Genomic DNA, 15366 nt, shown 5'->3' with positions numbered 1-15366 from the left:
AAACAACTAGCAAGACAGGAACACAACCCCACCCATTAGCAGAGAGGCTCCCTAAAATCATAATAAGGTCACAGAAACTCCAAAACACACCACTGGACGTGGTCCTGCACACCAGAAAGACAAGACCCAGCCTTATCCACCAGAACACAGGCACCAGTCCCCTCCACCAGGAAGCCTACACAACCTACTGAATCAACCTTACCCACAGGGGACAGACACCAAAAGCAACGAGAACTACGAACCTGCAGCCTGTGAAAAGGAGACCCCAAACACAGTAAGTTAAGCAAAATGAGAAGACAGAGAAACACACAGCAGATGAAGGAGCAAGGTAAAAACCCACCAGACCAAACAAATGAAGAGGAAATAGCAGTCTACCTGAAAAAGAATTCAGAGTAGTCATAGTAAAGATGATCCAAAATCTTGGAAATAGAATGGACAGATAGAATGAAACGTTTAACAAGGACCTAGAAGATGATGAACAACAAACAATGATGAACAACAGAATAAAGGAAATTAAAAATTCTCTAGAAGGAATCAATAGCAGAATAACTGAGGCAGAAGAACAGATAAGTGACCTGGAAGATAAAATAGTGGAAATAACTACTGCAGAGCAGAAGAAAAAAGAATGAAAATAATCCAGAACAGTCATAGAGACCTCTGAGACGACATTTAATGCACCAACATTTTAATTGTAGGGATCCCAGAAGAAGAGAAAAAGAAAGGGACTGAGAAAATATTTGAAGAGGTTAGAGTTGAAAACTTCCCTAATATGGTAAAGGAAATACTCAATCAAGTCCAGGAAGCACAAAATCCCATACAAGATAAATCCAAGGAGAAACATGCCAAGACACATAGTAATCAAACTATCAAAAATTAAAGACAAAGAAAAAATATTAAAAGCAGCAAGGGAAAAGCAACAAATAACATACAAGGGAATCCACATAAGGCTAAGAGCTGATCTTTCAGCATAAACTCTGCAAGCCAGAAGGGAGGGGCAGGACATATTTAAAGTGATGAAAGGGAAAAAACTACAACAAAGATTACCCAGCAAGGATCTCATTCAGATTTGACACAGAAATTAAAACCTTTACAGACAAAGGAAAGTTAAGAGAATTCAGCACCACCAAACCAGCTTTAAAACAAATGCTAAGGGAATTTATCTAGGTGGGGAAACACAAGAGAAGAAAAAGACCTACAAAAACAAACCCAAAATAAATAAGAAAATGGTAATAGGTACATACATATCAATAATTACCTTAAATGTAAATGGATTGAATGCCCCAACCAAAAGACACAGACTGGCAGAATGGATACAAAAACAAGGCCCATTTAGATGCTCTCTACAAGAGACCCACTTCAGACCTAGAGACACATACAGACTGAAAGTAAGGGGATGGAAAAAGATATTTCATGCAAATGGAAACCAAAAGAAAGCTGGAGTAGCAATTCTCATATCAGACAATATAGACTTTAAAACAAAGACTATTACAAGAGACAAAGAAGGACACTACATAATAATCAATGGATAAATCCAAGAAGAAGATAAACCATTGTAAATATTTATTCACCCAACATAAGAGCATCTCAATACATAAGGCAAATGCTAACAGCCATAAAAGGGGAAATCGACAGTAACACAATCATAGTAGGGGACTTTGACACCGCACTTTCACCAATGGACAGATCAACCAAAATGAAAATAAATAAGGAAACACAAGCTTGAAATGATACATTAAACAAGATGGACATAATTGATAGTTAAAGGACATTCCATCCAAAACCACAGAATGCACTTTCCTCTCAAGTGCTCGTGGAACATTCTCCAGGATAGATCATATCTTGGGTCATAAATCAAGCCTTGGTAAATTTAAGAAAATTGAAATCATATCAAGGATCTTTTCTGACCACAATGCTATGTGACTAGATATCAATTACACGAAAAAATATGTAAAAATTACAAACACATGGAGGCCAAACAATACACTACTTAATAACTAAGAGATCACTGAAGAAATCAAAGAGGAAATCAAAAAATACTTAGAAACAAATGACAATGAATACATGACGACCCAAAACCTATGGGATGAAGCAAAAGCAGTTCTAAGAGAGAAGTTTATAGCAATACAATCCTACCTCAAGAAACAAGAAACATCTCAAATAAACAACCTAACCTTACACCTAAAGCAATTAGAGACACAGGATCCAAAAAACCCCAAAATTGGCAGAAGGAAGGGAATCATAAAGTTCAGGTCAGAAATAAATGAAAAAGAAATGAAGGAAATGATAGCAAAGATCAATAAAACTAAAAGCTGGCTCTTTGAGAAGATAAACAAAACTGATAAACCATTAGCCAGACTCATCAAGAAAAAAAGGGAGAAGACTCAAATCAATAGAATTAAAAAATGAAATAGGAGAAGTAACAACTGACACTGCAGAAAAACAAAGGATCATGAGAGGTTACTACAAGCATCTATATGCCAACAAAATGGATAACCTGGAAGAAATGGACAAATTCTTAGGAAAGCACAATCTTCCGAGACTGAATTAGGAAGAAACAGAAAATATAAACAGAACAATCACAAGGACTGAAATTGAGACTGTGATTTAAAATCTTCCAACAAACAAAAGCCCAGGACCAGATGGCTTCACAGGCGAATTCTATCAAACATTTAGAGAAGAGCTAACACCTACCCTTCTCAAACTCTTCCAAAATATAGCAGAGGGAGGAACACTCCCAAACTCATTCTACGAGGCCACCATCACCCTGATACCAAAACCACACAAAGAGGTCACAAAGAAAGAAAGCTACAGGCCAATATCACTGATGAACATAGATACAAAAATCCTCAACAAAATACTAGCAAACAGGATCCAACAGCACATTAAAAGGATCATACACCATGATCAAGTGGGGTTTATCCCACAGATGCAAGGATTCTTCAATATATGCAAATCGATCAACATGATACACCATATTAACAAACTGAAGGATAAAAACCATATGATAATCTCAATAGATGCAGAGAAAGCTTCTGACAAAATTCAACACCCATTTATGATAAAAACCCTCCAGAAAGTAGGCATAGAGGGAACTTACCTCAACATAATAAAGGCCATATGTGACAAACCCACAGCAAACATCATTCTCAATGGTGAAAAACTGAAACCATTTCATCTAAGCTCAGGAACAAGACAAGGTTGTCCACTCTCACCACTATTATTCAAAAGAGTTTTTAAAGCTTTAGCCACAGCAATCAGAGAAGAAAAAGAAATAAAAGGAATCCAAATCAGAAAAGAAAAAGTAAAGTTGTCACTAGTTGCAGACGAAATACTATACATAGAGAATCCTAAAGATACTATGAGAAAACTACTAGAGCTAATCAATGAATTTGGTAAAGTAGCAGGATACAAAATTAATGCACAGAAATTCTTGCATTCCTATACACTAATGATGAAAAATCTGAAAGAGAAATTAAGGAAACACTCCCATTTACCATTGCAACAAAAAGATTAAAATACCTAGCAATAAACCTACCTAAGGAGACAAAGACCTGTATGCAGAAAACTATAACACACTGATGACAGAAATGAAAGATGATACAAACAGATGGAGAGATATACCATGTTATTGGATTGGAAGAATCAACATTGTGAAAATGATATACTACCCAAAGCAATCTACAGATTCAATGTAATCCCTATCAAAGTACCAATGAAATTTTTCACAGAAGTAGAACAAAACATTTCACAGCTCTCATGGAAACAAAAAAGACCCTGAATAGTCAAAGCAATCTTGAGAAAGAAAACCGGAGCTGGAGTATTGGACTCCCTGACTTCAGACTTTACTACAAAGCTACAGTAATCAAGACCATATGGTACTGGCACAGAAACAGAAATATAGATCAATGGAACAGGATAGAAAGCCCAAAGATAAACCCATGCACATATGGTCACCTTATTTTTGATAAAGGAGGCAAGAATATACAATGGAGAAAAGACAGCCTCTTCAATAAGAGGTGCTGGGAAAACTGGACAGCTACATGTAAAAGAATGAAGTTAGAACACCCCCTAACACCATACACAAAAATAAACTCAAAATGCATTAAAGACCTAAATGTAAAGCCAGACACTATAAAAACTCTTAGAGGAAAACATAGGCAGAACACTCTATGACATAAATCAAAGCAAGGTCCTTTTTGACCCATCTCCTAGAGAAATGGAAATAAAAACAAAAATAAACAAATGGGACCTAATGAAACTTAAAAGCTTTTGCACAGCAAAGGAAACCATAAACAAGACAAAAAGACCACCCTCAGAATGGGAGAAGATATTTGCAAATGAAGCAACTGACAAAGGATTAATCTCCAAAATATACAAGCAGCTCATGCAACTCAATATCAAAAAAACAAACAAATTAATCCAAAAATGGGCAGAAAAGCTAAATAGACATTTCTCCAAAAAGATATACAGATTGCCAACAAACACATGAAAGGATGCTCAACATCACTAATCATTAGAGAAATGCAAATCAAAACCACAATGAGGTATCACCTCACACCGGTCTGAATGGCCATCATTAAAAAAATCTAGAAACAATAAATGCTGGAGAGGGTGTGGAGAAAAGGGAACCTTCTTGCACTGTTGGTGGGAATCTAAATTGATACAGCCACTATGGAGAACAGTATGGAAGTTCCTTAAAAAACTAAAAATAGAACTACCATATGACCCAGCAATCCCACTACTAGGCATATACCCTGAGAAAACCATAATTCAAAAAGAGTCATGTACCACAATGTTCATTGCAGCTCTATTTACAATAGCCAGGATAGGGAAGCAAACTAAGTGTCCAACGACAGATGAGTTGAGAAAGGATATGTGGCACATATATACAATGGAATATTACTCAGCCATAAAGAGAAATGAAATTGAGTTATTAGTAGTGAGGTGGATGGACTTAGAGACTGTCATACAGAGTGAAGTAAGTGAGAAAGAGAAAAATAAATACCGTATGCTAACACATATATATGGAATGTAAATAAATAAATAAATGGTTCTGAAGACCCTACGGGCAGGACAGGAATAAAGACGCAGACATAGAGAATGGACTTGAGGACATGGGGAGGGGGATGGTAAGCTGGGACAAAGTGAGAGAGTGGCATAGACTTATACGTACTACCAAATATAAAACAGATAGCTAGTGAGAAGCAGCCGCATAGCACAGGGATATCAGCTCGGTGCTTTGTGACCACCTAGAGGAGTGGGATAGGGAGGGTGGGAGGGAGACGCAAGAGGGAGGAGATATGGGGATATATGTATATGTATAATTGATTCACTTTGTTATAAAGCAGAAACTAACACACCATTGTAAAGCAATTACACTCCAATAAAGATGTTAAAAAAAAAAAAGAAAATACTTTAAAGATAATCAGAGGAAATAAAAGAAATTTCAGGGGTTAGAGGAGTAGGAGGTATACACCTACTTTTGGGAACTAGTCTCCAAAGATGGCCACCCAGGGAGTCACAGTCTCTAGTGTTCGCAGCCATGTGTAGACCTTACCCCTGTGACTCATCACTGTTGGGAGTCACACAGAATCACTCCACTGTATTGTAAGCCTTCTTCACAAGAGTCTTTGCATCTTTGGTATCTTGGAATATTTGCTTTTAGTGCCCTGAATTGCCATGTAAGAAGTCCAACTCCCCTATGCCTGCCATGCTATGAGGAAACCCAAGTTAGCTACATGGAGAGGTCACACAAAAAGAGAGATTTCCAACCAGCCCCCAACTGTCTAGCTATCCCAGCCCAGGAGCCAGACATGCAAATGAGTAAACCTTCAGATGATTCCAGTCTCAACCGCCATCTGCGATAAGCCTGTCAACCTCCAGAACCAAGAGAGAAAATAATAAATTATTGTTTTAACTCTAAGGTTTTGGAGTGATTTGTTACATATCAATGATAAATAGAACATTACTTTTTGGTCAAGGAGTCAGATTAAGATAGATATGGACAGACTTTGCTTTTTCTCAAAATACCATTCTTAGTATGGAAAAGCCTTTTGTTTTTTGCAGTGGGTGAATAATGCCCATGTGGAATAATGCCCATTTATTCTTCGGAACAAGAAGGAAATAAATGGATGAGTGAATAGCTTAAAAGGTGAAGACAGAAGTTATAATTAATGGTCTTAATCTTATCAGTAAGATGTTAACATTTATTAAAAGGAAGGATTCAGAAAAGCAGCATTTATTAAAAGGAAGGATTCAGAAAGGCAGGGATAGAAGTCTGTTTCTCTTCCAAAATAAAACAAAGTGAGTTAGAAGAACAAAGAACTTCTGAGCAGCAATGAAATTCTATAGGAAGTTGGAAAGTATAAAATTCACACCTAATTAGTATGGATTTATGGTGAACCTATCAACAGTTTTATGATTTTATGACTCCCTACTAAAATGTACAGAAACAGAAGAGTTCCTGAGGATGAATGAGAGGCAAAGAGTATGAAGAGAGTGAGGTTTTCCAGGGCTCACTTGGGCTGACAAAAGAAGATGAAGCCTACAAGGGCAAGGAGTGAGAATATTTTCATTGTTGAGGACAGAATCGATACAAAATGCAGAATACAGAAGAGACGGAGGAAGAGAGGTCCTAAGTCCTCACTAGATTTACATTTTAAGATAATTGGAGGTGGGTTGGCAGGGACAGTGGAAAGAAAGAAAGAGAAGGAAAAGCAGGGTAGTTGTGTTTCTACTCAACGTGGTCTTTAAAGGGAATTAATGCTAAACGTTTCAGGAGTCACTCAGTATCTGAAGAAATTCACATTTTTCTGGCCACCGTCCATAAAGATCAAGCTTTATTGTTGGTTCGTCTTTCCCGGATGACTATAAATTCTGCTCACAAGGACAATTTGGCACCAGCTACTTGCTCTGTGTGACCTCAAGCAAGGCTCCTCTCAACTGCCAGGAGGTAAGGCAGCTCTCACCTGTGATCTGATACTAGTCATTCGAGATGAGAGCTGGCAGTGTAGAGATTAATGGGCTCAGTGAAGAAAGAACATGTGATAAAGTTTCTCCTAGTGTTGGCTCGTTAAAGAGATGCCAGAGGACATGAAGGCAAAAAATTTCTCTCCTCCTCGCAAAGCTATTTGTGCCGCCATTTGTTCAGAAGGACTCAAAGTACCTGAGCCCTGCCGTGGAGTGCTCCCAACTCAAAGCCATCCTTCAAGAGAGAAGCACCACTCATGAGCTAGTGGTTTCACTTGTCCAGCCTACTTACTACATCATCACTAGAGAGACCCACAAGGAACATGGACTGGAATTCCAATGAAACCAGAAGCCACTGTCAGGCTACCTTCAGGGGATGGTCATGTGACTTTAGCAATCACTGAGATTAGACCTGATCTAGCCAATCTGAAGATCTCTAGCCTCCACTAGCAAATACTCTGAGTCACCAATTTGCTTTAGCTTTCTTTTCCTTCCCCTCCTCTGCCTACTTCCATGTCCTAAATCCTCAAGGAGGGCTTGGCAATGTTCCTTACCTTAGCTCTGGTCATCTGCTCAACATGGGTCAGGACATCATTCACTTTGAGCTGCAGGTCACTCTTGTCTTTTTCCAGTGTCTGCTCGACCAGTTGTAGATTTTCTACCTGGCTCTCCAGCTCAGCCAGGCTGTCTCCGTGCCTCTTCTTCAAAGAGGCAGAGGTTGCCTCAAAGTGCAGTGTGGACTCTTCCATGTCTCAACGGAGCTTCTGGAATTTTGTTTCTTGTTTCTTAGTTATTTCCAGCTGAGCCAAACTGGCCCCTGCTGTCTCCTCCAGCCCCTCATTCAGGTCTTCCAGCTCTCGGTGAGGTCAGTCCTCTCCCTTTCTACCTTGGCTCGAGTGGTCCTTTAAGCTTCCAGTTCATCTTTCAAAACCTGTATCTGAGCCTGTAGCAACAAATAATTTTGATTTTACTAAGCACTTGTAGCATATTTTATATTCAAGAGCTCTACTGTATTTTTTTTTATTTCTCACAACTAACACTTTTGGTTCTCATTTTATAGTTAAAGAAGATAGAATACAGAGAAATTAAGTGATTTGATCCAAACCAATACCAAGAGCAGAATTAAAATTTGTAATTCCTCCCAATTTCCCAGGCCTTGGTGATAAGCAACCTCATTATATTAAATACATGAAGAGGAAATTTTAATAAGGAGCACTTTCCAAAGGAATAGAAAATATTTTTCATATAACAAGGAATCATTTTAAAGAGAACTTATTAAAAAAAAAACATGATGAATGTTATATACAATACCTCATTTATCTGGAATTTGCTTACCTGACAACCTCAACTATTGGAAACTTGGCCAAAAATCTGATTAATAGACTAAATACCTCTGAGTTCAAGCAGCTAACTCATAAGCATCAATTTAATTTTACACACAATTCTGACAAACCTGGTTACTTGGTTTCTTAGTCTGTAGGTGATTTAAGGTAGCAGGAAAATTGAAATAACAAATAATTTTAATTTGGTGGAGGAATGAGACTACTAAATTGGACAGTAATCTGATATCATTAGAAGCAGAATTATAAGACAAAGAAAAGAAGTGATAAGAACTCTCAGAGCCCAAAAGTCTTTCAGTGTAACAGCAAAGAGCTCGACAAATCTTGATAGCATCATTGTGGTACAGTACAGTAAAACCAAGGATGGTGGGCTTCCCTGGTGGCGCAGTGGTTGAGAATTTGCCTGCCAATGAGGGGGACATGGGTTCGAGCCCTGATCCGGGAAGATCCCACATGCCGCGGAGCAACTAGGCCCGTGAGCCACAACTACTAAGCCTGCGCATCTGGAGCTTGTGCTCCGCAACGAGAGGCCGCAACAGTGAGAGGCCCGCGCACCGCGATGAAGAGTGGCCCCCGCTCGCCACAACTAAAGAAAGCCCTCACACAGAAACGAAGACCCAACACAGCCAAAAATTAATTAATTAATTAATTAATTAAATAAAATTAAATTAAAAAAAAACAAGGATGGTCATTAACATCACCTTAAATAATTAGGCATAGGTTAGAGTATAGGGGAAAAAAGATAACTTCTATTTTAGAATATTAAAAATTTCATTAAATAAGAGAATGATTGCTGAGAGAAAGCTAATTTCTAGACCAACCCAATATGTAAGGCTATCTAATCTGTAGATGAGTTATGACAGAGAAGGTGCCAAAAAACGTATGATTTCCACATCCAGGTAATCGTGATCCCCTTCCAATTAGTTATCTTGGGATCCAATACCTTTATTTATAACAATACTGTCACTGAACCAAACATTTCTGAAATATTTCTTTAGAAATAACCTTTAGTGCTACAGTAATCAAGACAATATGGTACTGGCACAAAAACAGAAAGACAGATCAATGGAACAAGATAGAAAGCCCAGAGATAAACTCACGCACCTATGGTCAACTAATCTATGAAAAAGGAGGCAAAGATATACAATGGAGGAAAGACAGTCTCTTCAATAAGTGGTGCTGGGAAAACTGGACAGCTACATGTAAAAGAATGAAATTAGAATACTCCCTAACACCATACACAAAAATAAACTCAGACTGGATTCGAGATCTAAATGTAAGACCGGACACTATAAAACTCTTGGAGGAAAACATAGGCAGAACACTCTTTGACATAAATCGCAGCAAGATCTTTTTTGATCCACCTCCTAGAGTAATGGACATAAACATAAAAATAAACAGGTGGGACCTAATGACACTTAAAAGCTTTTGCACAGCAAAGGAAACCATAAACAAGACGAAAAGACAACCCTCAGAATGGGTGAAAATATTTGCAAATGAATCATTGGACAGAGGATTAATCTCCAAAATATATAAACAGCTCATGCAGCTCAATATTAAAAAAACAAACAACCCAATCCAAAAATGGGCAGAAGATCTAAATAGACATTTCTCCAAAGAAGACATACAGATGGCCAAGAAGCACATGAAAAGCTGCTCAACATCACTAATTTTTAGAGAAATGCAAATCAAAACTACAATGAGGTATCACCTCACACCAGTTAGAATGGGCATCATCAGAAAATCTACAAACAACAAATGCTGGAAAGGGTGTGGAGAAAAGGGAACCCTCTTGCACTGTTGGTGGGAACGTAAATTGATACAGCCACTATGGAGAAAAGTATGGAGGTTCCTTAAAAAACTAAAAATAGAATTACCGTATGATCCAGCAATCCCACTGCTGGGCATATACCCAGAGAAAACAATAATTCAAAAAGACACATGCACCCCAATGTTCATTGCAGCACTATTTACAATAGCCAGGTCATGGACGCAACCTAAGTGCCCACCGACAGACGAATGGATACAGAAGATGTGGTACATATATACAATGGAATATTACTCAGCCATAAAAAGGAATGAAATTGAGTCATTTGTTGAGACGTGGATGGATCTAAAGACTGTCATACAGAGTGAAGTAAGTCAGAGAGAAAAACAAATATTGTATATTAATGCATGTATGTGGAACCTAGAAAAATGGTACAGATGAACCAGTTTGCAGGGCAGAAGTTGAGACACAGGTGTAGAGAACAAACGTACGGACACCAAGGGGGGGAAAGCTGTGGCGGGGTGGGGATGGTAGTGTGATAAATTGGGCGATTGGGATTGACATGTATACACTGATGTGTATCAAATTGATGACTAATAAGAACCTGCAGTATAAAAAACAAAAAACAAACAAAAAACAACTAATACTAAACTTTCTTTGGGTTATTTGTATGGAAATATGTTAATATAAATGTTTCAGACATCAAAAAAAAAAGAAATAACCTTTAGATAGTTTTTTAAATCATCAGGGTAAGAAAATTTGTATTTTGGATAAATTGAACATTTTTTGGATAAAGTATCATTTGAAGAGAAGTCTGGTGAATATGATAGGCAATCACTTGGAGATTAATATTGTCTGAAAGCTTGCCCATAAAGCAGTGAGACTGGTCTAATTTGGCTCAAAATATCTCAGAAGGTAATAATCAGAAAAAAGTTCCAAAATTATTTCAAATAATAGTTACATTAGTGAGATAACTACTTAGCTTCAAAGGAAAAATATCCATCTGCATGTATACGTGAGGAGTTAAATGTATCCATGCTTTAAATTACTTTATAATGTGGTCATATAGTATAATACAGTTGCCTGGTCTAAAACTTATAAATAGCTGCCCATTATCAAATAATGTTTTGAGGCTACAAGTAGCTACAAGACAGATTTGCAGCATAATTGCCTTCTAATCACAAAAACTAATCATCATAAAAAATTAAATTGGTAGGGCTTCCCTGATGGCGCAGTGGTTGAGAGTCCGCCTGCCAATGCAGGGGGCACGGGTTCGTGCCCCGGTCCGGGAAGATCCCACATGCCGTGGAGCAGCTGGGCCCCTGAGCCATGGCCGCTGAGCCTGCGCGTCCGGAGCCTGTGCTCCGCAACGGGAGAGGCCACAACAGGGAGAGGCCCACGTACCACCAAAAAAAAAAAAAAAAAAAAATTAAATTGGTAGCATTGAATGCTTACCATGGGTCAGGCACTGAGCTTACCACTTAAATGTACTGTTGCATTCAATTTTAGCTCAAAGGTTGTCAGGAGGATTAATGAGTAAAAATGTAGACGTCCAGGGTTTTAGCACAATACCTAGTTTATGTCAAACGTTCAACAAATTAGCTACTTGTTTTTTAGTACCTTCGTGATAAGGAAATCTAAGCTTAAACAGTAATGTTCTCCAGAGTCACATATCTATAGAATGCCAGGTTACCTTCTCAACCACTGCTCTTTTCTGCCTTGTCTATAGTTGGCTAGAGCTATGGGTAACTTGGCAGAGCATTTGTCACTGAAGTGTCAATCATCACCCACGGATCTAACTACAGGTGCACACAGGTATTTGATAAATGATTACCTGGAGCTCTTTAACCATCTTCTGAAGCTGAGCCACCAGGCCTTTCTCATTCTCCACCATTGAGCTCATCTGATTCATTTCTAATTCTTTCCTGTTAGGGAAAAGAGTTATCAAGTGGAATTGCTCAGAGTAATAACATTTTGTTTAAATATTCTTTAAATTATAGTAATAACACATGAAGTCATTCACTGTAAAAAATTCAACTATTACATCTATAGCTGAAGTCTTCTTGGCTATTATACCCAATCTCTCTTCCTTGCCTAGAGGTAACCACCATAATCAGTTCGGTGTGAATCCTTCCAGACATTTTTCTGAGTATTGACACATGTTTGTGGTTATATATCAGTAGAAATAGTTTCATTTTCTTTACTGTGAAAGGTATAATACTGTATACATTTGAATTTATAATTCTACAACATTTTTAACCCAAAAATACATGGAGATTTTTCCATGTTGGCCTACACATAGATTACTTCACTTAAAAATTAACTGTGACGGGCTTCCCTGGTGGCTCAGTGCTTGAGAGTCCGCCTGCCAATGCAGGAGACGCGGGTTCGTGCCCCGTTTCGGGAAGATCCCACATGCCGCGGAGCGGCTGGGCCCGTGAGCCATGGCCACTGAGCCTGCGCGTCCGGAGCCTGTGCTCCGCAAATGGGAGAGGCCACAACAGTGAGAGGCCCGCATACAAAACGAAAAAAAAAAAAAAAAAAAAAAAAAAAATTAACTGTGACATACTAGTTTATGATTTAGATATCATGTGGTTATTTATACATTTCCCTATTAATAAACATTGAGGTTTTCCCCCAAATTTTACTTTTACAAATAATGCTGTTCATATACATGCACCCTTGTGTACATGTGAGTGTCTCTACAGAGTGGATATTGAGCAGGGAATTGGTGTGTCGGGTATAGGTATGTGTTTAAAAACTTATAACCTTGTCCTTTGGCCTCCAATAGCAGTGTGAGGTTATTTCTCTACATTTACACTTAACATTAGCACACTTCTAAATTTTTCCTAATCTAACAGATTAGTATGTCATTGTTTTATAATGAATGTCCTTGTTTACTAGTGAGGACAGCATGTTATCAACTATGAGGATTTTAAAATGGGCAATAAAACAAATGAACTGCCCGCTGTGTCCGTTGCCCATTTTTCTGATAGGTTGTTCATCTAATTATTGAATTATAGATTTTCCTTTAATACTCTTGATATTTTTTTTGATATCTGCTGCAGATATTTCTCCCACTTTCTAATTTGCCCCAGTTTTATTTATGTTGGCTTTTGCCACATAAATGTTTAAAATGTCAATGTATCAACATCAAATTTACCAATATATTCCTTTTATGCCTTTGGATTTTTGTGATTCATTCAGTCTGACCTGCCAGTTTCCTAAGACTTACCACCTATATTGTCTTTTAATGGTTTTGTTTTTTAATGATTTTTGCTGTGTTTTTTTAATTGAAGAACATTTAACAGGAGATCTACCCTCTCAACAAATATTTAAGTGTACAATATTATTAACTATAGGCACAACATTGTACGTCACTCTAAAACTTAATCATCTCTAGAACTTAATCAACTTGCATGATGGAAGCTTTATACCCACTTAAGAGCAACTCCACATTTTCCCCTGCCTCCAAGCCCCTGGACACCACCATTCTACTCTGTTTCTATGACTGTGACTGTTTTGGATGCCTCATATAAGTGGAATCATGCACTATTTGTCCTTCTGTGACTGACTTATTTCATTTAGCATAACGTCCGCCAGGTTCATCCACGTTGTTGCATACGGCAGGATTTCCTTTAAAAAGAGGCTGAATAACATTCCATTAAATGTATACACCACATTTTCTTTACCCATCCATCCATCAGTGGGCATTTAGGTTGTTTCCATATCTTGGCTATGGTGAATAATGCTGCATTTTCTAATGATTTTATAGCTTGATTTTGGCATTTAATTCTTCAATGAAACTGGATTTTGTGTTTGTGTGAATAGCGTGAGGAAGAAATTTAACTTTTATCTCAGAAGATGAATAGCTTATAATCTGTGTTATTTATTAAGTATTCTAGCCTGTCATCACCATTTTAAAATGCCACATTTTCATGTATTGTTTCCATATATACATAGGTCCATTTAGAGAAAATGTTGTATAATAAATTTAACATTTCCTGAAAACATGGGTTTCTGAAATGCCAGAGCTCTTTGACCTGTGGCCTACAAGGACATAGAGTATCATTTTCACTTTGCTGAGCTGAAACACAATCTTCAAAATTGAATGCTTAGGGAACTCTATCATCATTTTGCCTTTCACTGTTCCGTTACATTCATAGGGTTACTTATTTCATCTTTTCCTACCTATCAAGTAGGAAACACCTATCAAGTTCAGTAACTTATTGGTAGGCTATTAATCAGGTCTGACCACAAGTATGTGTAATGGAAACTCATGTACACAGACAGGAAAACCAGAAGCTCATAGTTGCTCACTTGACCGTCTTCTTCTTCACTGTGGGCTCCAAGAGCCAGTGGGCTCCCAGCTTTAACCTGGCCTTATCTCACTCTTAGATCTCACTGTTTCCCTCTCTTATTTGATCTATTCCAAATAACCGGAAAATCCCTAATGGTCAGAAGAAAGTCTAGCTGGGGATTCCCCTGGCAGTCCAGTTGTTAAGACTACGGGTTCCCACTTCAGGGGGCACAGGTTCAAACCCTGGTCAGAAAACTGAGATACTGCATTATGCTGCGCAGCTCAGCCAAATTTTTTTTTTAAATATGGAGAAGAAGAAAGTCTAGCTGAACAGAGGAAGACAAAAGGGACAAGGTGAGAAAATCCATTTCACTGAATGATGAAACTAAACTGAGAGGGCCATCTTGCCCTGAGCTCCTTGGGAATCCATGTGAACTGAAGGGCTACTGATTTTGATCATGTTATGTTTTGCTTTCAATTTTAAGGTTTAATACTTATACAGTAAATTATTTGACCCAAAAAAGTTATATAAATTTTAATGAGGTTATATCTGGCAAATAAGTTTTGTTTTGTTTTTTAAATGATCAGATGGTATATGGGACTTCACATTAGGATTTATTTTCTATTTTTTTTTTTTTACTTGAGGCCATTGGTCTCATCACGAGTAAAAGAAGTGAGCGATTTTTATTTTGACTTGTAACTTCAAATTCCAATAATTTGCATCTCCTGTGCCTTACGCCTTTCATTTGCATCTACTAGTCAGCCTTCTCAGTTACTTTCTTGTAGGTTATTACATAATTATAAAAAGAAATTTCACATAAAGTCTAGCAAAAGAAAAAAAATTCAATTTCCTAGGCTTGTTATCCTTCTTATCCTCCCCTTCAGGTCTTAAGACATCTGGCCCTAGGGTCATGAGGATAAATGACATGAGAGAGCTCTTTCCTCCAATAAAAGGTCTCCCAGAATCTCAAGTCAACAGAAAGGTGACT

General features: G+C 37.8%; 1 protein-coding gene across 1 annotated transcript in view; it reads right to left on the bottom strand.

Moving 5' to 3' along the window:
- The window catches only part of MYH15 (myosin heavy chain 15), a 187605-nt gene that overhangs the window by 69064 nt on the left and 103175 nt on the right, over positions 1 to 15366 (bottom strand). Inside the window, 3 exon segments of the mRNA XM_007450546.1 lie at positions 7524 to 7828; positions 7831 to 7912; positions 11912 to 12002. Coding sequence (XP_007450608.1) covers positions 7524 to 7828; positions 7831 to 7912; positions 11912 to 12002 — 478 coding nt within the window.

This window comes from Lipotes vexillifer, unplaced genomic scaffold, assembly GCF_000442215.2.
Source record: "Lipotes vexillifer unplaced genomic scaffold, Lipotes_vexillifer_v1.1 scaffold946, whole genome shotgun sequence".
In the NCBI taxonomy this organism is placed as follows: domain Eukaryota; kingdom Metazoa; phylum Chordata; class Mammalia; order Artiodactyla; family Lipotidae; genus Lipotes; species Lipotes vexillifer.
Note: the sequence above shows the minus strand (reverse complement) of the source record. Positions and strands in the feature narration are given on the sequence as shown.